At 45.3% G+C, this 24,562-nt stretch overlaps 4 protein-coding genes and 2 long non-coding RNA genes across 8 annotated transcripts in view; 1 reads left to right on the forward strand and 5 right to left on the reverse strand.

Annotated features, from left to right (window-relative positions):
* The window catches only part of LOC142891210 (uncharacterized), an 80,926-nt gene that overhangs the window by 44,326 nt on the left and 12,038 nt on the right, over positions 1 to 24,562 (forward strand). The gene's annotated exons all lie outside the window — the stretch shown is intronic.
* LOC142891189 (NLR family CARD domain-containing protein 3-like) lies at positions 468 to 23,193 on the reverse strand. The gene is made up of 4 exons (XM_076030653.1): positions 22,365 to 23,193; positions 3,238 to 3,399; positions 1,805 to 1,978; positions 468 to 1,419 (listed from the first exon to the last, which is right to left on the reverse strand). The coding sequence occupies exons 1-4, from the start codon at positions 23,132 to 23,134 to the stop codon at positions 1,410 to 1,412; spliced, it is 1,116 nt and encodes a 371-aa protein (XP_075886768.1). The 5' UTR covers positions 23,135 to 23,193; the 3' UTR covers positions 468 to 1,409.
* Positions 6,807 to 9,390, reverse strand: LOC142891073 (protein NLRC3-like). The gene is made up of 4 exons (XM_076030401.1): positions 9,363 to 9,390; positions 9,138 to 9,228; positions 8,710 to 8,777; positions 6,807 to 8,510 (listed from the first exon to the last, which is right to left on the reverse strand). The coding sequence occupies exons 1-4, from the start codon at positions 9,388 to 9,390 to the stop codon at positions 7,207 to 7,209; spliced, it is 1,491 nt and encodes a 496-aa protein (XP_075886516.1). The 3' UTR covers positions 6,807 to 7,206.
* On the reverse strand, positions 9,388 to 10,897 carry LOC142891075 (protein NLRC3-like; the record flags this gene model as incomplete). The annotated part of the gene is made up of 1 exon (XM_076030402.1): positions 9,388 to 10,897. A coding segment is annotated over one exon (1,110 nt), but the record flags the coding sequence as incomplete, so codon positions are not given.
* On the reverse strand, positions 11,212 to 11,754 carry LOC142891203 (uncharacterized). Its single transcript, XR_012927193.1, has 2 exons — positions 11,707 to 11,754; positions 11,212 to 11,358 (listed from the first exon to the last, which is right to left on the reverse strand). It is a non-coding gene; the product is annotated as an uncharacterized LOC142891203 (long non-coding RNA).
* The window catches only part of LOC142891186 (NLR family CARD domain-containing protein 3-like), a 183,854-nt gene continuing 182,470 nt past the window's right edge, over positions 23,179 to 24,562 (reverse strand). For all 3 annotated transcript variants that reach the window (XM_076030648.1, XM_076030647.1, XM_076030649.1), the window contains exon 3: positions 23,179 to 24,262. In XM_076030648.1, the coding sequence (XP_075886763.1) occupies positions 23,179 to 24,262 (1,084 nt within the window). The remainder of the gene's footprint in view (positions 24,263 to 24,562) is intronic.

Genomic DNA, 24,562 nt, shown 5'->3' on the forward strand with positions numbered 1-24,562 from the left:
CACATATGGGAATTGTACTGTCAGTGTGCCATTACAATTAGGGGCCGGGGTGTAAGAGCCATTCTCTGCCATTCTGTGTTTGTCCACTAGGTGGCACTCCAGTTTAATTGGTGTCACACCCATTTAAGTTGCAGCAACAACACAGGTGTTAGAGGTTGCCTGATGGGTGGAGCACCAATAGTTTCCGACCGCGTTGCTACATGGCGTTGCTACATGGCGTTGTCTACATCATCAAGCTGTGTCCGAGGAATTGTTTGTTGCACGGGCCAGAGGATTTGCAATAAACCCGTCTTTGCAAACAATAAGTCTCGTCATCTTTTGTGGACTTAAACGATGCGACTTGTAGCGAGCGCGTCGAACAGCTGCCCAACACGCAATCATCTCAGGGGCTTCAAGTGGTAGGCTTAGCCTCTACAACAGCAAAACTAAATAAAACAAAATAATAATGTATGGAGTGTGAGAGTCAGTGTGTTGTCAGTAATGCCTGTAGGTGTGTGGATAGAGTGAATGGTATGAGTGCATGTTGTCTGTGTGCAACATAGAAAAAGCATGACGGGAAGTGAAAAACAAAGCAGCTGCTGCGGTGGAAGCCAGGTGTGAGAGAGCCAGTGCTGAGGGAGGCGGTCCTAAACAAGCTGTGCACCGGCCAGGTGCACCTGGTTAGTCATCAGCACCTGAACGAGACACACAACCACTACACAGCAACAACAGGGCAATAGCCAAGGCCCCCATGGCCATAACAGGGCCACACTTCACAGCACACTGAACCTACTCACATAGATTTTTCTATCTACATACACTTCAATCTGCTGAAACATGCAAACAGAAGCAGGTGGAGATTTAATTATGTTGCTCAAAAGAAAAGGTGCATTAAACATTTACTGAACAAATATATATTTATTAGTGGTGGGACTCGATTAAAGAAAATAATCTAATCAATTATGGTCTTTGTAGTTTGTCAAACCTCTGACCTTTGACCTCTGGTCAGCTCACTTCAGATTATTCTGTCACAACCTTTGAATTTTTTTCAAAAATTAATCAACAAATGTTTTGTTTCATTAATGGCCTCAAAAGGTTTGGATTCACTTCAGATTGTGGTGTCCAGAGAGGAGGACAGCAGTCAATCATGGTTGACCTCCAGTGCTCACGCAGTGGTTCACTGGAGGGCCAAGAACAATCCAAGAGTCCATATGTGGCACTGCAAGGTCCACCAGTGGCTTCTGGGACGTCACTCCCAGTAACCACAGTGGCTTGTAGGGAGAACCAGTCCGCCAGGCTCCACTGGGGTCAAAGGTCGTGACACGCCCACACACTGTATGTGTGCATCTTACTGTTTGGCTCAACTGGCTGTAGTTCTGTCAGCCACCACTAGATGGAGCGCTCCTCTTCACTCTCCTCCTCATCCTCCCTCACCTCCAGCTGTAGAGAGAAGAAGAGACAGCAGGAGTCAGGACTCAGGGTCCTTGAACGCATCATCACAGAGACGATGACTGTTGATGGAGATGGTGGAGTGACTGGTGAGAAGAAGCAGACTCTCAGTCACATGTCAAGTGTGGAACATATGAAGGTCATGTGACCATGGAGTGTTGGACTGATACTGAGGCCTGATGAAGATGAACTGATCAATAATTGAGTGGTGAACTGAGAGAAGAAGCAGTTTGGCAGCAGATGTTGTATGAATGAGGAGCAGCTGGACGTCACCATCCTCCTCTCACACTGTGACTGGGAACACTGGACCTCTGCTGTGGGATCAACTGGCTTTGGTGCTGGAACCATCATCCACTGCTTCCAAACCAGGACTGACCATAGAGTCTCCAGTTGATAGTCTCTGCTGTGGACAAGATCCATCAGTGGCTTCACTGATGATTCCTTCAGCTGGTTCCCAGTCAGGTCCAGCTCTCTGAGGTGGGAGGGGTTGGACTTCAGAGTTGAGAGCAGCCAATCACAGCTGAGCTCTGACAAACTGCAGCTCCTTAACCTGTATAGAGAATAAATGATGGAGTGAGTGGAGTTTTAATCAGTATCTGAAATTAAAAAATATTAATGTCTATAACACTGTAATGTTCATTAAACCAATCAGAAGCACAACAATAACACTGCAATAATGAATCACCACAATAAAATATTTTGTATCAACCTGTTTAGTCATGTGACCACTGATCAGCTGTTCAAAATGTTGCAATTCATTGATTCATTTTGCCTCAAAGGTTCAGTGTGTAAAATCAGTGCATATTTATTGCTGAAAGCTTCATATACAACCATCAATATAGTCTGAAGTCTTTGATTAGTAGAAAATAAAAGTCCTCTGCTTTTCCTGCCGTTAGAACGCTTCTTTCTAGAAACAGACAGAAGGTCAAAGGTCGTGGCCATCTTGCACCACCATGTTTGTAGGCGACTCGTTGGGAAGATCAGTTTGAGAGACAGTTTCATATTACTAAGTGACTGAAATGCAGTGCAATCTTTTCTGCATCTTGCTCATCAATACTGAACTGACTGAGATGATAGAACCTGCATTGACCCTTGACCTTCTGCTGAGTCCAGCTGGATCTATCTACAGTATCTAAGTGCTCATACAGGTGGCTAATGCTAGCGCGAGAGAGAGCAGCCAATCACAGCTGAGCTCTGACAAACTGCAGCTCTCCAACCTGAATAAAGAATCGATATTTGATTTCTTCCATGGTGTAAATGTCATATTAAGAGTCATTTCTCCATGTTGATGATCCAGATGTGCAGCTGTTGGGATCACCGAGTCATTCCCTCAAAGGAGTCATTGTGCCAGTGTGTTGTCAACACAATAACAACAGCAGTGTGTCAGTCAGTGTGCAGCCAATCAGCAGTGAAGATGGAAAATAATCAGTGAGTCCTCTGTGTGCTTGTGGCTGTTTTCAGTCATCAGAGTCTCGTTACAAGTCAAACACATTCAAAGGACAAGATGAAGAAATACTGCTGCACTATTAATCTGCACTAATATTTCTTCACAGGATCTTCTGCTCAGTCATGTGGCCTTCATCACCAATCAACAACTTCCATTGAGCTGACTGGAGACATTGTCCACACTTTCTTCCACCATCCAAAGTCTTTTCTGGCCGCAGATTGTTGACATGAAAATATCAACAACATCCACTTTGTCTAGATGAGTCTTTAATATCTGCTTCAAAGTCTTCACACTGAGCAGCGTTACACACCAGCTGTCATCTGCTGACACACACTGTCCACCAGTAGAAAGCAGGAACTGACCTGAGAACTTCCAGTCTGCAGTTTGGACTCTGCAGTCCAGCACAGAGCAGCTTCACTCCAGGATCCTTCAGGATGGTCTCAGTCAGGTCCAGCAGTGTGAGGTGGGAGGGGCTGGACTGCAGAGCTGAAGACACCACTGCACACTGAGGCTCTGAGAGTTCCCTGAATGAAGGAGAGCAGAGTGAGAAGTTGCTGCTTCCATCATCATCATCATCATCATCATCATCATCATCATCACCACCATCTTCACCATCACCACCACAACCACCATCATCATCATTATCATTATCATCACCATCATGATCACCATCATCATCATCATCGTCACCACCACAACCACCATCATCATCATCACCCCCACAACCACCATCATCATCATCATTATCATAACCATCATCAACATCACCACTGTCATCATCACCATCATCCTCATCACCATCACCTCCACCATCATCATCCTCATCACCATCACCTCCACCATCATCATCCTCACCACCATCAGCATCATCACCACCATCAGCATCATCACCACCATCATCACCATCACCATCATCAACCATCACCTCCATCATCACCACCCTCATCATCGTCACCATCATCATCATTACCACCCTCATCATCATCATCATCATCACCATCTTCATCATCATCATCTTCATCATGAATGATTGAATAGTTGATTTTGGTTGACAGTGTAAATTCAATCAATCTTGTGCAATCAACTGACAACAATGAAAAAGAAGCTTCCAAAACAAATGTGCACATTCTAAAGACTCACAGCAACAAAAACATAACTGTGTGAAGGAAAAAGCAGCAGGCTGAAGCCCAAACTGATTCTTGCCTCTCCTATACAGTCCATAAGATTAGCTGGAATAATTAGTCAGACAAAATCAAAAAGGAAAAAAAGACAAACGCAACTCAACAAAATAGGCTTGACATTATTCTTCATCATTGACTCACAATTCAATCATTTATCCTCATCATCAAGTATTTTGCCCTTCAAGATTTTTTCAACTCAACAAAGAAGCACACATTTTCAAATGGTCACTGATCCCATTCCAAAATGGAACTCCCAAAAAAGAAAGACAATGCTTCTCACCTTTGTTACGTCCCGTCTAGGGGGACCGAGACGCAACATGTGGGACACCTTCCCCCACTCCCAAGCCTCATTAATTTCTCACGGCAGTTGGCGGTTTTCAACAAAAACATTTATTAATCAGTAAATGAAATAAACAATACAACTTAACCGGTGGGCAGCAAAGGCTTCAGGGTGGGCCCAGGCCAAAATAATAAACAAAACTCCAACTACCTCGCCTTAAGAACTAACTAAAGAAAGAAATAGAACCCAAATACAGAAAGGCTAACCTCCCTACATACTTAATAAACAGGAGAAAAGAGGGGACAAAGAAAATGGCAGCCCACCCCTACGGCTGCGTGCTCTAACACCATTTCAGAACTGACTAACTGCAGAGTTGGGAGCGGAGGAGGGATGACCGTCAGGCTGGCTCGACTGCTCCTCCTTCTCAGCCGTGGCGCGTCCAATCAGCAGCCGACATCCAGGACCGCACCTGCAAGGCGTCATCCACTCTCTCACACACACACACACACACAGACACAAAGATAGAGGCACCTAGACCCACCCATGGGTCATAACACCTTCCATCATTCAAAGACACTCAACCCTCTGAACATGGATTGATTTTCTCTCACTGTAAAAAACTGAGCGCAAGATTTTCATTCTTTCCTGGAAATAGTATTTCTAATGTTTTCAAGTCCACTATATCTATGAATTGGAAGATCTTTGACTCCATAAATCATTGATTTTTGCTCTAGGGAACTTTATTGATTATTCTGACACCTCTTTTCTGTAGTTGAATTATTATTAGAACTATTTAACCAGGTTTGTCCCTTTGAGATCCAAGATCTCTTTTACAAGAGAGACCTGGCCAAGAATGACAGCACACAGAGTTTCAACACAAACACACACACACACACACACACACACACACACACACACACACAGTGTTCTTACTGTGTCTCAGGAGGTCCAGGTTCATTACTGAAGTCCCTGGAGACGCTGCTGCTCTATCCTCCTCTTCCTCCACTCGAACACTCATCTTGAGCTGGAGGTCAAACAGGAAGTGAGGCAGTGAGCTGAGAAGTTGCTGCTTCCATCATCATCGTCATCATCATCATCATCATCATCATCATCATCACCAACATCATCATCACCATCATCATCACCAACATCATCATCATCATCATCACCACTAACATCATCATCATCATCATCATCATCATCATCATCTTCACCACCATCATCATCACAATCATCATCATCATCATCATCATCACCACCATCACCACCATCATCATCATCATCATCATCATCACCATCACCATCATCACCATCACCATCACCATCACCATCATCACCATCATTATCATCTTCATCATCATAATCATGAATGATTGAATAGTTGATTTTGGTTGACAGTGTAAATTCAATCAATCTTGTGCAATCAACTGACAACAATGAAAAAGAAGCTTCCAAAACAAATGTGCACATTCTAAAGACTCACAACAACAAAAACATAACAACTGTGTGAAGGAAAAAGCAGCAGGCTGAAGCCCAAGCTGATTCTTGCCTCTCCTATACAGTCCATAAGATTAGCTGGAATAATTAGTCAGACAAAATCAAAAAGGAAAAAAAGAGAAACTCAACTCAAAAAAATATGCTTGACATTATTCTTCATCATTGACTCACAATTCAATCATTTATCCTCATCATCATCAAGTATTTTGCCCTTCAAGATTTTTTCAACTCAACAAAGAAGCACACATTTTCAAATGGTCACTGATCCCATTCCAAAATGTAACTCCCAAAAAAGAAAGACATCTATATTTAACAATGCTTCTCACCTTCCATCATTCAAAGACACTCAACCCTCTGAACATGGATTGATTTTCTCTCACTTTAAAAAACTTAGAATACTGAGCGCAAGATTTTCATTCTTTCCTGGAAATAGTATTTCTAATGTTTTCAAGCCCACTATATCTATGAATTGGAAGATCTTTGACTCCATAAATCATTGATTTTTGCTCTAGGGAACTTTATTGATTATTCTGACACCTCTTTTCTGTAGTTGAATTATTATTAGAACTATTTAACCAGGTTTTTCCCTTTGAGATCCAAGATCTCTTTTACAAGAGAGACCTGGCCAAGAATGACAGCACACAGAGTTTCAACACAAACACACACACACACACACACACACACACACACACACACACACACACACACACACAGTGTTCTTACTGTGTCTCAGGAGGTCCAGGTTCATTACTGAAGTCCCTGGAGACGCTGCTGCTCCATCCTCCTCTTCCTCCACTCGAACACTCATCTTGAGCTGGAGGTCAAACAGGAAGTGAGGCAGTGAGCTCAGAACACTCTGACTTCCACTTGGGAGCGAGAGAACAGGAAGAAATCAACCAGACTGAAGTCACATTGTTGACTCCTCCTGGCCAGTGGCCACTGTTGCACTCTGATTGTTCAAAGCGCTTTGAGACATTTTTGGATGTGCAAATAAAAGTCCTCCAGAACCTCCTCTGACATCTGCAGCATGTAGGCCAGAGCTGAACACTGGATGGCTGAGAGTTTCTTCTCTGATCTGTTCTCTGACTGCAGGAACTCTTGGACCTCCTGATGCACTGACTGATCCTTCACCTCCAGCAGACAGTGGAAGATGTTGATGCTTCTGTCAGGAGAAACACCACCAGTGTTCATCTCCTTCAGGTTGTTGATGACCTTCTGTAAGGTTCCTGGATGGTTGTCAGAGAGACCCAGCAGACCTCCTAAGAGTCTCTGATTGGATTCCAGACTGAGTCCATGGAGAAAGCGAACAAACAAGTCCAGGTGACCGTTTGGACTCTGCAGGGATTTCTCCATCATCCTCTTCAGGAACTCATTCAGGGATTCTCCAGAGTGACCATCTCCTGTTGTCTTCTTGTTGGTGTGACAGTGTAGACTGCAGCCAGAAACTCCTGGACGCTCAGATGAACGAAGCAGTAAACGGTTTTGTGGAAGATCACACTCTCTCTTCTGAAGATCTCTGTACAAACTCCTGAGTACACAGAGGTGTCAGTCACACTGAGACCACACTTCTCCAGGTCTTCACTGTAGAACATGATGTTTCCACTCTCCAGATGTTCAAATGCCAGTTGGCCCAACTTCAGAAGAAGCTCCCTGTCAGCCTCCGTCAGCTCCTGTGGACCTCCTCCATACTTGTGCTGCTTCCTCTTGGTCTGGACCAGCAGGAAGTGTGAGTACATGTCAGTCAGGGTCTTGGGCAGCTCTCCTCTCTGCTTTGAGCTCAACATGCTCTCCAGAACTGTGGCAGTGATCCAGCAGAAGACCGGGATCTCACACATGATGTGGAGGCTCCTGGAGGCCTTGATGTGGGAGATGATCCTGCTGATCACATCTCCTCTATCTCTGAACCTCCTCCTGAAATACTCCTCCTTCTGGTCATCGGTGAAGCCTTGTACTTCTGTCAGCCTGTCCACACATGACGGAGGGATGTGATTGGCTGCTGCAGGTCTGGAAGTTATCCACAGCAGAGCCGAGGGAAGCAGATCTCCTCTGATCAGGTTTGTTAGCAGGACGCTGACTGACTTCTTCTGAGTGACGTCAGCCACCACCTGGTTCTTCTCAAAGTCCAGAGCCAGTCTGCTTTCATCCAGGCCGTCCAAGATGAAGAGAAGTTTGCAGACATGCAGCTGCTCTGCTGTGAGCTTCTCTAACGTTGGATGAAAAACATGGAGCAGCTCCAGAAGACTGTAGTGCTGCTCTTTGACCAAGTTTAGCTCCCGGAATGAGAGAGGAAGCACCAGATGAAGGTCCTGGTTCTCCAGGCCCTGGGCCCAGTCCAGAGTGAACTTCTGCTCTGAGAAGGTTTTTCCAACCCCAGCGATGCCGTTGGTCAGCACCACTCTGACTCTGAGTCCCTGCTGCTCAGGTGAGGCTTCAAAGATCTGGCTGCACCTGATTGGATGGTCGTGGAGGCTCTCCTTGGTCTTCTTGGTCTCCAGCTGCCTGACCTCATGCTCTCTGTTGACCTCCTCACTCAGTCCCTCAGTGATGTGGAGCTCAGTGTAGATGCTGTTGAGGAGGGTTTGACTTCCTGCTTCTTCACCTTCAGTCACACGTTCACATCTCCTCTCCAGACTGATCTTCTGCTGCTGTAGAAGCTTCTGCAGACCATCATCAGCCTCTGGAGCAGAGAAAAGGTTGCAGAAGAAAACATCAGTGTGACAGTGTGAGCATCATTTTCTCTCCACAACTTCTCAGCTGCTGTGGTGAAGCTGCTGTGTGACTGTTTGCTCTCAACGTCCCTCAGTGAATCTTCTCACTGGAGGTCCTGACATGATCTCAGAGGGAGAAGTGAAGGAGGTGCAGGTGGACAGTCTTACTGTGATCAGTCTGGGTGTGACTGGCAGGTTGCAGTGCTGCTCCACACCCACCACTCTTCTTCTTCCTCCTGTGGATGGAGACACTTTGATCAACTTGTCACTTTTTAATCTTTGTTTATTGAAATTCTTCATTTTGTCTTTGACATGAACTTTATTTTAAACTTTGGTTCTAAATCAGCTCTTTTTTTGAAGTCAACACTGGGTTGTGTTTCTCTACAGTGATGCTTGTTTGGCTTTGGACTGAACTGGATTTCAACACTTTGAAATGTGAAGGAGCTGCAGTGTCAACACTGACGTCACTGGATCCAGTTCCACCTTCACCTTCACCTTCACCTTCACACACACACACACACACACACACACACACACACACACACACACACACACACACACACACAAACACACACACACACACACAGTGTTCTTACTGTGTCTCAGGAGGTCCAGGTTCATTACTGAAGTCCCTGGAGACGCTGCTGCTCCATCCTCCTCTTCCTCCACTCGAACACTCATCTTGAGCTGGAGGTCAAACAGGAAGTGAGGCAGTGAGCTCAGAACACTCTGACTTCCACTTGGGAGCGAGAGAACAGGAAGAAATCAACCAGACTGAAGTCACATTGTTGACTCCTCCTGGCCAGTGGCCACTGTTGCACTCTGATTGTTCAAAGCGCTTTGAGACATTTTTGGATGTGCAAATAAAAGTCCTCCAGAACCTCCTCTGACATCTGCAGCATGTAGGCCAGAGCTGAACACTGGATGGCTGAGAGTTTCTTCTCTGATCTGTTCTCTGACTGCAGGAACTCTTGGACCTCCTGATGCACTGACTGATCCTTCACCTCCAGCAGACAGTGGAAGATGTTGATGCTTCTGTCAGGAGAAACACCACCAGTGTTCATCTCCTTCAGGTTGTTGATGACCTTCTGTAAGGTTCTTGGATGGTTGTCAGAGAGACCCAGCAGACCTCCTAAGAGTCTCTGATTGGATTCCAGACTGAGTCCATGGAGAAAGCGAACAAACAAGTCCAGGTGACCGTTTGGACTCTGCAGGGATTTCTCCATCATCCTCTTCAGGAACTCATTCAGGGATTCTCCAGAGTGACCATCTCCTGTTGTCTTCTTGTTGGTGTGACAGTGTAGACTGCAGCCAGAAACTCCTGGACGCTCAGATGAACGAAGCAGTAAACGGTTTTGTGGAAGATCACACTCTCTCTTCTGAAGATCTCTGTACAAACTCCTGAGTACACAGAGGTGTCAGTCACACTGAGACCACACTTCTCCAGGTCTTCACTGTAGAACATGATGTTTCCACTCTCCAGATGTTCAAATGCCAGTTGGCCCAACTTCAGAAGAAGCTCCCTGTCAGCCTCCGTCAGCTCCTGTGGACCTCCTCCATACTTGTGCTGCTTCCTCTTGGTCTGGACCAGCAGGAAGTGTGAGTACATGTCAGTCAGGGTCTTGGGCAGCTCTCCTCTCTGCTTTGAGCTCAACATGCTCTCCAGAACTGTGGCAGTGATCCAGCAGAAGACCGGGATCTCACACATGATGTGGAGGCTCCTGGAGGCCTTGATGTGGGAGATGATCCTGCTGATCACATCTCCTCTATCTCTGAACCTCCTCCTGAAATACTCCTCCTTCTGGTCATCGGTGAAGCCTTGTACTTCTGTCAGCCTGTCCACACATGACGGAGGGATGTGATTGGCTGCTGCAGGTCTGGAAGTTATCCACAGCAGAGCCGAGGGAAGCAGATCTCCTCTGATCAGGTTTGTTAGCAGGACGCTGACTGACTTCTTCTGAGTGACGTCAGCCACCACCTGGTTCTTCTCAAAGTCCAGAGCCAGTCTGCTTTCATCCAGGCCGTCCAAGATGAAGAGAAGTTTGCAGACATGCAGCTGCTCTGCTGTGAGCTTCTCTAACGTTGGATGAAAAACATGGAGCAGCTCCAGAAGACTGTAGTGCTGCTCTTTGACCAAGTTTAGCTCCCGGAATGAGAGAGGAAGCACCAGATGAAGGTCCTGGTTCTCCAGGCCCTGGGCCCAGTCCAGAGTGAACTTCTGCTCTGAGAAGGTTTTTCCAACCCCAGCGATGCCGTTGGTCAGCACCACTCTGACTCTGAGTCCCTGCTGCTCAGGTGAGGCTTCAAAGATCTGGCTGCACCTGATTGGATGGTCGTGGAGGCTCTCCTTGGTCTTCTAGGTCTCCAGCTGCCTGACCTCATGCTCTCTGTTGACCTCCTCACTCAGTCCCTCAGTGATGTGGAGCTCAGTGTAGATGGTGTTGAGGAGGGTTTGACTTCCTGCTTCTTCACCTTCAGTCACACGTTCACATCTCCTCTCCAGACTGATCTTCTGCTGCTGTAGAAGCTCCTGCAGACCATCATCAGCCTCTGGAGCAGAGAAAAGGTTGGAGAAGAAAACATCAGTGTGACAGTGTGAGCATCATTTTCTCTCCACAACTTTTCAGCTGCTGTGGTGAAGCTGCTGTGTGACTGTTTGCTCTCAACGTCCCTCAGTGAATCTTCTCACTGGAGGTCCTGACATGATCTCAGAGGGAGAAGTGAAGGAGGTGCAGGTGGACAGTCTTACTGTGATCAGTCTGGGTGTGACTGGCAGGTTGCAGTGCTGCTCCACACCCACCACTCTTCTTCTTCCTCCTGTGGATGGAGACACTTTGATCAACTTGTCACTTTTTAATCTTTGTTTATTGAAATTCTTCATTTTGTCTTTGACATGAACTTTATTTTAAACTTTGGTTCTAAATCAGCTCTTTTTTTGAAGTCAACACTGGGTTTTGTTTCTCTACAGTGATGCTTGTTTGGCTTTGGACTGAACTGGATTTCAACACTTTGAAATGTGAAGGAGCTGCAGTGTCAACACTGACGTCACTGGATCCAGTTCCACCTTCACCTTCACCTTCACACACACACACACACACACACACACACACACACACACACACACACACACACACACACACACACACACACACACAGTGTTCTTACTGTGTCTCAGGAGGTCCAGGTTCATTACTGAAGTCCCTGGAGACGCTGCTGCTCCATCCTCCTCTTCCTCCACTCGAACACTCATCTTGAGCTGGAGGTCAAACAGGAAGTGAGGCAGTGAGCTCAGAACACTCTGACTTCCACTTGGGAGCGAGAGAACAGGAAGAAATCAACCAGACTGAAGTCACATTGTTGACTCCTCCTGGCCAGTGGCCACTGTTGCACTCTGATTGTTCAAAGCGCTTTGAGACATTTTTGGATGTGCAAATAAAAGTTGTTTGTTAAAAAGTTGACTCGCATCACATTTGATGAGGTATTTAGTAAGTCATGACTCACCTGCTCCTGCTGCTGCTGCTGCTGCTGCTGCTGCTGCTGCTTCACCTCAAAATGAAGCCTGAACAACTTTCACTTTCAGCTTCTCTTCCTGCTTCTGCTGCTCAATGTGGATACTCCCATCCAGCCGCCTGAACTGCTCCAACAATTCCAGGAAGTCACATGATGCTGTGTGTGAGTGTGTGTGTGTGTGTGAGAGAGAGAGAGGGAGAGAGCATACATGTGTTTGTGCTCTTCTTGTCACGTATAATCTGGCTCCCATTATAGGGAGCATTAGAGCCATCTACGGTCTGTAACCTTGAAGAAAATCAGAAGGTGCTCCTATTAATTGTGTGTTGTGTAGAAAGTCAAAGCAATGCTTGGAGACTTCCTTCAGCTCCACTCTTCAGCAGATTTTCTCAGTCAAGGGCGACGTGGAGCCTCTTCTCCTCTCCTGCCCACATCTTCCACACATTCAACTGCTCCACACTGTTCACACTTCCCATCCACATGCTGGACTCCTGTCTGGAGAGTCTGTGCCTTGCTGTGTTCTCAATCTTGATTTTCATTCATTCTGATTTTTCAGCATTATTATTATGTTGACATAGTTTTTCTATTTGCTGGAAATGTCTTGTTGGCAGGGCAGAAAGAGCAACTCCCCAGTATGATACAACTGATGGCTGCATTGTGGCTACATACAAAACCAAACAAGCAAAAACTTGTCAAACAGCGACCCTTAGTGGAAAAACTCGGAACTGCAAGGACCGACACGTCATAGGAACGTTTGAAGGTTCAAGGCCACATTTGAACACATTATGTTTCTTATTGACATATTATAGAGTGACCTGCCTAAAATATCTGGATGTTAATCAATGTGTTATTTTTTCAGCATGTGTTCATTTCTCTGTAAAGTCTGGAGTAGAAGGTAGTTTTGACTTCAGGGCGCCCCCTGGCGGCTCTTTATAGAACTACTTACTACTTATTGGCAGTCCATGATGACGGTAAGAAAAATGTGATTTCCTCTTTGAAGAGCTGCACCTGTTTCTCCCTGACGTGGTGAGACTGGACACTTGTTGAGGGATGTGACACTTCCTGTCAGCTCCTGAGGACAACAAGGAGGCCGAGCCTCTAATGCCCCCTACTGGCTGCACTCTGGAAGAGCCCTCCCCCATCCTCAGGACCAAGTGATCCTCCCTCAACATGAACACATCACTTCCATCTGAGGAGAGAAGAAGAGACGGCAGCAGTCAGCACTCACACTTCAGTCCTTGAAGGCATCATCAGAGACATTCACTGCTGTTGAGTGGAGATGATGGATTCACTGCTGATGAGAAGCAGACTCTTCGTCACATATGGTCTCAATGTCAACACAGAGTGTGTTGGACTGATACTGAGACGTGATGAAGATGAACTTATCAATCATTTCCTGCTGGAATGAGAGAGTCAACAGTGGGCTCCAGATGTGATGGTGAGTGAATGACAGTGAGTCACTCTATATAGAAATATATCATCTACTTGATGATGTTTGAGGTGGGCAGAGCTGGTGGCTCTCAGACAGTGGTGGTGGTGCTTCCTGCCATGAAAGGCGGCCTGGAGAACAGCTTGGATGGCATCTGGAGAAGCTTTTGGCTCTGCAAAGGGAGAATGGATGGTACTGGAGACCAGCATGGACAGATAGAGGAGCTGAGTCTGTTGGTCTGTGCTGCTGGTCCTCAAAGCCAAACATCCTCCTCTGTTCTTCAGCGCTCCCTCTGCAGTGGCCTTGGCGAGGTCACTGCCACCATTCCCCCTGGAGATCATAGCAGCTTGACGCTCTGTGCCGTCTGCTTTTTTCCCTCCTCCGTCCCTCACAATCCCCTGGAAGGACTGCAACTGCTCTGGAATATCTGGGACTGCTGCGTCTTGGCCAGAACATGCGGCCAAACGGGAGAGAGACTGTGGACCAGGCCTACTCAGGCCAACACACACACGCATCCAAGAACAACACACACATGTACACTGTGCACTCAGCCCAGCCCACCCCTCCCCCAACGCCTTCTCAACTCCTCAGGTGCGGTCGGCAGCTTGCTGCCTTCCTACACTGGATCACTCCCACTTCCCATTCCCTCACGGTTGCCAGTCCTGAGTCATGTGATGTTGTTATCTGTGCTTGTGTTCTGGTCCCACACTGTCCTCCCTAGTGGAGCAGAGTCTGAGTGAGTCATAGTCTGAGAGTTGGTTTTCATCCCTTTCCTCTCCTTAAGAAGCTTCTGGGAAACATCCAAGCACTGGAGCCACTTGTTTGAAAATGGCTTCATGACTCCAAGCAGCAGTAACACTGACCTCTGCTGGCCAAACACACACACACACCTGAATGATCAGCATTCAGGATGCTGCAAGCTTTTTGGCTGAAGTATCATTGCTTTGATCACCTTTGACTTTAAAAAGTCTTGACTTGAAACAATCTCTCTCTCTCTCCCTATGTGTATATATATATATGCCGCACTTTTCACAGTCGCCACCCCTGCAGTCCTCTGGCGCCCCCCAGTGGAGGCTTTGAAAAGCGCAGGGCCAGAGGGATCAGTGGCACTGTTCAAACCCAGATTCACTGACTTTACCTTCCTGTTGTTGAGTTGAAACTCCGCCCACCCTCCCAGTTTCAGGGAGCCTGATTGTAACGGAACAACTGAATCAGGGGTCAGGCGGTTGGAACAGGGTCAAAGGTCAAATACATAGGTCAAAGATGCGTATTTCCAGAATGGAAGGTGGTGGAAAGATGATTCCACCTCTGGCCTGTTCAGAAGGGAGGAATTATGTCAGGACCTTAAAAAGTTATAATCTATTTTAAAAATTCCCATTACAATAAATGCAGTTTGAAATGTTTTTTTTTTGTTTTGTTTTTTTAAATTATTTTTCTGAACATCCAACTTGCAGAAAGTGGTTTGGACCTTTCAGACTATTTGGAGGTGAATGGACACCACTTTTCTGTAACATCTTCTCCTGCTTCGGACTCTTCAGTCTGATGTCAGTGTTCAGGGTGGAGGTGGGGATGGGGCAGGGGTGGGAAAACTACGTCCCGGGGGCCATATGCGGCCCGTTACACTTTCCAATCCGGCCCACCAAACTTGAAGGAATTATATTAATAGTCATTAAGTAATGAAATAGCTGTATTTCTTCAATTTTGAGTGTTTTCAGAGTCATTTCACTAAAGAGCTAAACACTGGGGTGCTTCTCAGGCAGATATATTGTTGTAACACTTTTGTTCATTATTTAATTGCCATGAAAGCAACATGTTTTCTACACATCCCCTGATATATGTCTTCCTCCAATGAGAAAGCGGCCCCTCTGTCATATTGTAGAAGCCATTATGGCCCACCAGTCAAACAGTTTGCCCACCCTGGATTAGAGGCTCACTTAGTGTTGGAGTTGGGCTTGGTTCAAAGTAGCAAGAGAACAAAAGAGGCTTTGCTTGAGAATTGAACCAACAACCAGGAGTGGAACCCTGGTCTCCAGCACCACAGTCAGCAGGCTAACCCACTGAGCTAACCTGCTAAGCAGGTTCCTGAGGGCTGTGGAGGGATGTCACTACATCAATAGACAGCAGTGACTTGACATTGGTGTGTTTCAACACTGGACTCTGCAGGGGAAAGAAACAGCCACAGTCACTTTGTACAAGTGCAACACAACAAGTGGAGCTGAAGCCTTTTAGATACAATTAAGAGGAGAGAAAATTCTCCTCACTCTTTGAAAATGGAATTCAAACAGAGTTTGAAAAGAAGGGTGAGCTAGCTAGCTAGTTAGCCAGCTAGCTCCACTCACCTGTTTGGTGCTTCCTGTTGATCTCAGTTGAAGGAAATTCCAAATGCTGGAAGATTGAAATGCTCGCAAATTCCACGGACGCAACGCAACACAAGTTTTGGTTGTTTGGTTGGTTTTGAGTTTGGTTTGGTTTTTGTTGGTTTTGAGTTTGTTATGTTTTTTTAGATTGGTTTTGGTTTAGACCAGGGGTGCCCAAACTTTTTGCAAAAAGGGACAGATTTGGTGAGGTGAAAATGTATGTGGGCCGACCATTCAGCCTGGCATTTTTTGAACCATTACCACTGTAAATTAAGATATAAATACGTAACTATATCAATTTGTACAGTTTGTTGTATATGTGTTAATTTGTATGTATTTGTATTTACTTTTATTTTGCTATGTTTTACTATGCCTGTCTGCAGCTAGGTCGACAATGCAAATGCAAATCTGTTAACTGCCTTACCTGGATAAATGAAGGTTAAAATAAAATCTAAATTAAATGCGAATAAAGGTTTTTATTAAATTTGACACAGTGCACGCACAAAACTTGAGCTTTGATCATCACAACAAAATAGGAGATTTTACAACTTATTTATTTATTCACCAGAATGAAAAAATGACTTGGCTGCATTAATGTGGAGGATGATGCTGTGATCTTGACTGCAGTAAACAGGGCAGGTCTGGCTCAAAACAGTGGTTTTGATGCGCAAGATGTCACGCAGGTGAGAGTCACTTAGTCTTGTCCTCACACGGTTCTTATTACTGTTCATAACTGAGAATGTCTTCTCGCACGAGTACGTCGAGCCAAACAAGCTCAACATTTTCTTTGCGAATTTTCAAATCTCTTGGAACCTTTCTTTATCCAGCTGGCGGTAAAAGCTTACAAGAGGCAGTTGTTGGTGCCGGCTGTGACACTGTGTGTCGCACTGCAGCTCAATGAGCTCCAGCTGCAGGTGGTCTGGAACGTCATTAGGATCCACGGAAAAAGGAGAGGAAAAAAGCGTGATTTCCTTTTCAATAGCTGCAAAATCTTTGAAACGCTGTTGAAACTCCTCAGCCAGAGATGAGATGTTTGCTGCATGCCTTCTCATTTGCCCACTGATGTTGTTCACTGGAAAACTGGTCATTATTTCGTTCAGCGATGGGAAATGTGTGGTATTCGTTTTCTTCAGCTTTTCAGCGCGTTCAGTCGCAGTTAGCTTGTCGTAGCTAGCATGTTTTGTCTGGTAGTGCCTCTTTATATTAAATTCCTTGTAAACAGCCACAGCCTCATTGCAAATTAGGCAGTATGTCAGTGAAAAGATATACCAATTTTCACTTGTCCTGGAAACGGCAGAGCTCGCTGTCAACTTAGTAATCAATCATATACAGGTCACTGTATAATATAATGAAACACTTTATAGTCGTGTGTTTACCAGAAGCAGTGGGCTGTATGAACAGGGTGACCTATTGACCTCCACAGTCCTGAGGCTAACAAGGTGGTTAGCGCAGTAGGCTAAACCTCTGACTGTGGTTGTTGGAGATGTGGGTTCAAATCCCAGTTGGTACCAGCAGACCAGGTTTTTACTATATATATTTGTACTTTATACTATAGTATGTGTTTTTTCTGGTTTTCAGACATTCTGAGATTTAGCTTGGAGTAGCACCGACTCGTGGTAATCTACCACAGGACTTTTTAATAACTTTTAATAAAGTATTTAAAATTCTTTGTTCTTGGAAAAAAACTACATCTTATGTAGATTTTTTTCAGATGTTCAGAGAAGAGATGAAATCAGTTCTCCAGGAGCTGCAACCCATCAGCCCACAGACTGCTCAGTTGATAAGACGACTGACTGTGAATCACAAGGTTGTTGGATCAAGTCCCACCAAGGACTGAAATTTTGAAGGTCAATGTCTCCAAAACCAAGGATAAATGTAGCAGTGGATGTACTTCAAGAGTCAGCTCGTGGCTCAGGATGGAAGAGTGCTGACTGAGAGTTCCTGTGGTTGGAGGTTCGAGTCCCAACAACAGCAAGACATCCATTTTTAGCAATGGCCCCAAAAGTTCAGTAGAAGTGACTTCAGAGTTTTCACGTAGCTCAGCATGAAAAGCAAAATGTCTCTGAATACTGGATGCTTCAATTCTGATGACAAATTGCTCCTCCAGAATTCAAAACACTAGTGTGCCTGCGCCAGGTCTTCAACCAGCAACCTTGACATTCAAAGCTCTTCCTCTGATGCAGTGAGCTACCTGGCTGCTCTTCAAACCTTCTGATGGTCCACTGGTCCTTTGGAAGTCTTGGTTTCCATCCTTCCACTCTGTCTCAACCATGACAGGACGCTCACTTCCCTCAGTTTGACCCTGATTCAAGGACTTTGAGGAAAAAAGATTGTCCCAGAAAAAAAAAGGAAAACTGCAAATTTCCCCAATGTGGGATTAATAAATGCTTCTTCTTATTATTATTATTATTATTATTATTATTATTATTATTATTATTATTATTATTATTATTATTATTATTACTATTATTTTTCTTCTTCTTCCACTTTGGATTTTGCTTGGAATAGCTCTGTCTCGTGCTAAGCTGTGGCAAGATGTTGGTTACCATGCAATCTGGGCAAAATAAAGTATTTTTTTGAACATGAGAAGGAAAAAAATGGACATTCTATGTTGTGTAGATTTTCTATGTCTGTATTGTATCAGTGAGTGGAAAGAGTCTCTGTAGTCTGGTGAAAGACGACAGGAAGTGACGGAGCAGGAAGTTGACATTGTCTATTGAAATCCATTTATTTCCTCATCTATATTTTCAGATGCACTGTGTGTTAATGAACCTTCTTCACGTGACTGATCCAGTCTCACATGCCACTGGCCACAGAGACTGATTCTGTCCCAGCGAAAACACAACACACTGTGTTCATAGTCTGTTGGGTTTTTTCCATTTTTTTCAGACATGATGAGATTTTGCTTTCTACCACTCCGTCTCATGCTGAACTGTGATTGGACGGTCGACGTTTAGTGGAATTTTCCGGTTCTTTTGACCAAGGAGGCCTGCTGGAGACTGAAGGGACTAAAATACAAACAACAAATATGTTTCTCAAAAACCTTATTCAGAAAATTGTTCAACCAACCAGGTCCAACCAATGAGCTCAGGAGCAACATAAAAAGGGGTGGCACACAACCAGAACCTTTGATCCAAAGTGAAAAGGAGGCTTCATGCTGAGATCCATCTGCTCCGGCCTCCATCTCCAAGTCCTGCTTCTTCCACTGAGGATTCAGCTCCACCAGTGGCTTCTGGGACGTCTCTCCCAGCAACCACAGCAGCTTGTAGGGAGAAGCAGTCCGCCAGCCACCACTAGATGGAGCTCTTCTCTTCACTCTCCTCCTCATCCTCCCTCACCTCCAGCTGTAGAGAGAAGAAGAGACAGCAGGAGTCAGGACTCACGGTCCTTGAACGCATCATCACAGAGACGTTGACTGTTGATGGAGATGATGGAGTGACTGGTGAGAAGAAGCAGACTCTCAGTCACATGTCAAGTGTGGAACATATGAAAGTCATGTGAGCATGGAGTGTTGGACTGATACTGAGGCCTGATGGAGATGAACTGATCAATAACTGAGTGGTGAACTGAGAGAAGAAGCAGTTTGGCAGCAGATGTTGGATGAATGAGGAGCAGCTGGACGTCACCATCCTCCTCTCACACTGTGACTGGGAACACTGGACCTCTGCTGTGGGATCAACTGGCTTTGGTGCTGGAACCATCATCCACTGCTTCCAAACCAGTACTGACCTCACACTCTCTAGTTGATAGTCTCTGCTGTAGACAAGATCCATCAGTGGCTTCACTGATGATTCCTGCAGCTGGTTCTCTCTCAGGTCCAGCTCTCTAAGGTGGGAGGGGTTGGACTTCAAAGCTGAGAGCAGCTAATCACAGCTGAGCTCTGACAAACTGCAGTCCTCCAACCTGTATAGAGAATAAATGATGGAGAGTTTATAATGATGGAGGGTTTTTCCAGAAAATCAAAGTGAAATGTTGACTTCAGAATCTGACACTACAGAAAATGTCACCTTGAAATTAAATCCTCAGTCCAAAACTAATGTGTGTTGAAATCATGTTTGGTCACATGACCACTGATGACCTGCTTTAAATTCCAAACATGAACAGAATGAAGTTTCCATATTTCTGGATGTCATTTTGATATGAAACAACCTTCAGTTCAATGTTTATTAAACATGTGTGATGAACTGTGTTTGGTGCTGAAACCATCATCCACTGGTTCCAAACCAGTACTGACCTCAGAGTTTACAGTTTACAGTCTGGACTCTGCAGGAAACCACTCAGCTCCTTCACTGATGAATCCTGCAGCTGGTTCCTACTCAGGTCCAGGAGTCTGAGGTGGGAGGGGTTGGACTTCAGAGCTGAGAGCAGCCAATCACAGATGAGCTCTGACAAACTGCACTTCTCCAACCTGAATAAAGAATCAATATTTGATTTCTTCCATGGTGTAAATGTCATATTAAGAGTCATTTCTCCCTGTTGATGATCCAGATGTGCAGCTGTTGGGATCACTGAGTCATTCCCTCAAACGAGTCATTGTGTCAGTGTGTTGTCAACACAATAACAACAGCAGTGTGTCAGTCAGTGTGCAGCCAATCAGCAGTGAAGATGGAAAATAATCAGTGAGTCCTTTTTTGTGCTTGTGGCTGTTTTCAGTCATCAGAGACTCATTACAAGTCAAACACATTCAAAGGACAAGATGAAGAAATACTGCTGCACTATTAATCTGCCTCTAATATTTCTTCACAGGATCTTCTGCTCAGTCATGTGACCTTCATCACCAATCAACAACTTCCATTGAGCTCCAAAGTGACTGGAGACATTTTCCACACTTTCTTCCACCATCCAAAGTCTTTTCTGGCTGCAGATTGTTGACATGAAAATATCAACAACATCCACTTTGTCTAGATGAGTCTTTAATATCTGCTTCAAAGTCTTCACACTGAGCAGCGTTACACACCAGTTGTCATCTGCTGACACACACTGTCCACCAGTAGAAAGCAGGAACTGACCTGAGAACTTCCAGTCTGCAGTTTGGACTCTGCAGTCCAGCACAGAGCAGCTTCACTCCAGGATCCTTCAGGGTGGTGCCAGTCAGGTCCAGCAGTGTGAGGTGGGAGGGGCTGGACTTCAGAGCTGAAGACACCACTGCACAGTGAATCACTGAGAGTTCCCTGAATGAAGAACAGCAGAGTGAGAAGTTGCTGATTCCATCATCATCATCATCATCATCATCATCATCATCATCATCATCATCACCAACATCATCATCACCATCATCATCACCAACATCATCATCATCATCATCATCACCACTAACATCATCATCATCATCATCATCATCATCATCATCATCATCATCATCATCACCACCATCATCATCACCATCATCATCATCATCATCATCATCATCACCAACATCATCATCACCATCATCATCACCAACATCATCATCATCATCATCATCACCACTAACATCATCATCATCATCATCATCATCATCATCATCATCATCATCATCACCATCATCATCATCATCATCATCATCATCATCATCATCATCATCCTCACCACCATCAGCACCATCACCATCATCACCATCATCATCACCATCACCACCATCATCATGAATGATTGAATAGTTGATTTTGGTTGACAGTGTAAATTCAATCAATCTTGTGCAATCAACAGACAACAATGAAAAAGAAGCTTCCAAAACAAATGTGCACATTCTAAAGACTCACAACAACAAAAACATAACAACTGTGTGAAGGAAAAAGCAGCATGCTGAAGCCCAAGCTGATTCTTGCCTCTCCTATACAGTCCATAACATTAGCTGGAATAATTAGTCAGACAAAATCAAAAAGGAAAAAAAGAGAAACGCAACTCAACAAAATAGGCTTGACATTATTCTTCATCATTGACTCACAATTCAATCATTTATCCTCATCATCATCAAGTATTTTGCCCTTCAAGATTTTTTCAACTCAACAAAGAAGCACACATTTTCAAATGGTCACTGATCCCATTCCAAAATGTAACTCCCAAAAAAGAAAGACATCTATATTTAACAATGCTTCTCACCTTCCATCATTCAAAGACACTCAACCCTCTGAACATGGATTGATTTTCTCTCACTTTAAAAAACTTAGAATACTGAGCGCAAGATTTTCATTCTTTCCTGGAAATAGTATTTCTAATGTTTTCAAGCCCACTATATCTATGAATTGGAAGATCTTTGACTCTATCAATCATTGATTTGTGCTTTAGGGAACTTTATTGATTATTCTGACAACTCTTTTCTGTAGTTGAATTATTATGAGAACTATTTAACCAGGTTTGTCCCTTTGAGATCCAAGATCTCTTTTACAAGAGAGACCTGGCCAAGAATGACACCATATAGAGTTTCAACACACACACACACACGCACGCACGCACGCACGTGCACACACACGCGCACGCGCACACACACACACACACACACACACACACACACACACACACACACACACACACACACAGTGTTTACGTACCCTCCTAAACGTAGCACAGCCTTCCTGCAGTTCCTCACAGCTGGAATCAGTCTCAATCTTCCCTCCATGGTTGTGTTGTACTTGCTGAGGTTCAACTCCTCCAGAACCTCCTCTGACATCTGCAGCATGTAGGCCAGAGCTGAACACTGGATGGCTGAGAGTTTCTTCTTTGATCTGTTCTCTGACTGCAGGAACTCTTGGACCTCCTGATGCACTGACTGATCCTTCACCTCCAGCAGACAGTGGAATATGTTGATGCTTCTGTCAGGAGAAACATCACCAGTGTTCATCTCCTTCAGGTTGTTGATGACCTTCTGTAAGGTTCCTGGATGGTTGTCAGTGAGACCCAGCAGACCTCCTAAGAGTCTATGGTTGGATTTCAGACTGAGTCCATGGAGAAAGCGAACAAACAAGTCCAGGTGACCGTGTGGACTCTGCAGGGACTTCTCCATCATTCTCTTCAGGAACTCATCCAGGGATTGGGGAGGGAGATCAAATTCTTTTATCTTAGGGTTGATGTCAAACACCAGAGGTAATACAGGGTCTGATTCAAAATGATTCAAGAAACTCTGCAGAACTTTTCTCTTGGTGTGACAGTGGAAGCTGTAGACTGCAGCCAGAAACTCCTGGACGCTCAGATGAACGAAGCAGTAGACGGTTTTGTGGAAGATCACACTCTCTCTCCTGAAGATCTCTGTACAAACTCCTGAGTACACAGAGGCGTCAGTCACACTGAGACCAAACTTCTCCAGGTCTTCACTGTAGAACATGATGTTTCCACTCTGCAGATGTTCAAATGCCAGCTGGCCCAGCTTCAGAAGAACCTTCCTGTCCTGTCAGCCTCCGTCAGCTCCTGTGGACCTCCTCCATACTTGTGCTGCTTCCTCTTGGTCTGGACCAGCAGGAAGTGTGAGTACATGTCAGTCAGGGTCTTGGGCAGCTCTCCTCTCTGCTCTGAGCTCAACATGCTCTCCAGAACTGTGCCAGTGATCCAGCAGAAGACCGGGATCTCACACATGATGTGGAGGCTCCTGGAGGCCTTGATGTGGGAGATGACCCTGCTGGACACATCTTCTCTATCTCTGAACCTCCTCCTGAAATACTCCTCCTTCTGGTCATCGGTGAAGCCTCGTACTTCTGTCAGCCTGTCCACACATGACGGAGGGATCTGATTGGCTGCTGCAGGTCTGGAGGTTATCCACAGCAGAGCCGAGGGAAGCAGATTTCCTCTGATCAGGTTTGTTAGCAGGACGCTGACTGACTTCTCCTGAGTGACGTCAGTCACCACCTGGTTCTTCTCAAAGTCCAGAGCCAGTCTGCTTTCATCCAGGCCGTCCAAGATGAAGAGAAGTTTGCAGACATGCAGCTGCTCTGCTGTGAGCTTCTCTAACGTTGGATGGAAAACATGGAGCAGCTCCAGAAGACTGTAGTGCTGCTCTTTGACCAAGTTTAGCTCCCGGAATGAGAGAGGAAGCACCAGATGAAGGTCCTGGTTCTCCAGGCCCTGGGCCCAGTCCAGAGTGAACTTCTGCACTGAGAAGGTTTTTCCAACCCCAGCAACGCCGTTGGTCAGCAGCACTCTGACTCTGAGTCCCTGCTGCTCAGGTGAGGCTTCAAAGATCTGGCTGCACCTGATTGGACGGTCGTGGAGGCTCTTCTTGGTCTTCTTGGTCTTCTTGGTCTTCTTGGTCTCCAGCTGCCTGACCTCATGCTCTCTGTTGACCTCCTGACTCAGTGCCTCAGTGATGTAGAGGTCAGTGTAGATGGTGTTGAGGAGGGTTTGACTTCCTGCTTCTTCACCTTCAGTCACTCGTTCACATCTCCTCTCCAGACTGATCTGCTGCTGTAGAAGCTCCTTCAGCTGCTGCTTCTCACCACCAGGACTCCCCTCCGTCTTCCTGTGGAGACACTCTGGCTTTGACTGATTGGATCAGTTGGTGTCCATCACTTGTCAGCTGTTTTTCTGACACCATCATTAGTTGGATGGAATCATTGTCTCCATCAACACTAACTGACAGCCTGCTGGCCTCCTAGTGGGCTCTTCACAAATCACTTCTTGTCTTTTGCTCTCTTTTCTAAATTCAATCCCTTCATGCAGCTTCACAATCAAAGAATTTGACCCACAAAGAATGGAGCACAGCCGTTAATGACGCCGTCTTTTAGCCACCACGTTGCACCCGTCATGGCTTTGTAGCTGT

The sequence above is a fragment of the Nelusetta ayraudi genome, unplaced genomic scaffold (genome assembly GCF_046127955.1).
Source record: "Nelusetta ayraudi isolate G7.1 ecotype Tasmania unplaced genomic scaffold, CSIRO-AGI_Nayr_v1 ptg000028l, whole genome shotgun sequence".
Taxonomy (NCBI): domain Eukaryota; kingdom Metazoa; phylum Chordata; class Actinopteri; order Tetraodontiformes; family Monacanthidae; genus Nelusetta; species Nelusetta ayraudi.

What these genes read in the sequence shown, in the direction of transcription:
- LOC142891189 (XM_076030653.1), bottom strand. Translation starts at nt 23,134, where the DNA reads ATGTTCTACAGTGAAGACCTGGAGAAGTTTGGTCTCAGTGTGACTGAC. An exon ending in GCTGTGCTACGTTTAGGAGG is followed by an intron (nt 3,400 to 22,364) that starts GTACGTAAACAC and finishes TCCTTCATTCAG; the next exon opens with GGAACTCTCAGAGCCTCAGT. An exon ending in TGCAGACTGGAAGTTCTCAG is followed by an intron (nt 1,979 to 3,237) that starts GTCAGTTCCTGC and finishes TTCTCTATACAG; the next exon opens with GTTAAGGAGCTGCAGTTTGT.
- LOC142891073 (XM_076030401.1), bottom strand. Translation starts at nt 9,390, where the DNA reads ATGTCTCAAAGCGCTTTGAACAATCAGA. An exon ending in CCTGGACCTCCTGAGACACA is followed by an intron (nt 8,778 to 9,137) that starts GTAAGAACACTG and finishes CTCCATCCACAG; the next exon opens with GAGGAAGAAGAAGAGTGGTG. An exon ending in TCACACCCAGACTGATCACA is followed by an intron (nt 8,511 to 8,709) that starts GTAAGACTGTCC and finishes TCTCTGCTCCAG; the next exon opens with AGGCTGATGATGGTCTGCAG.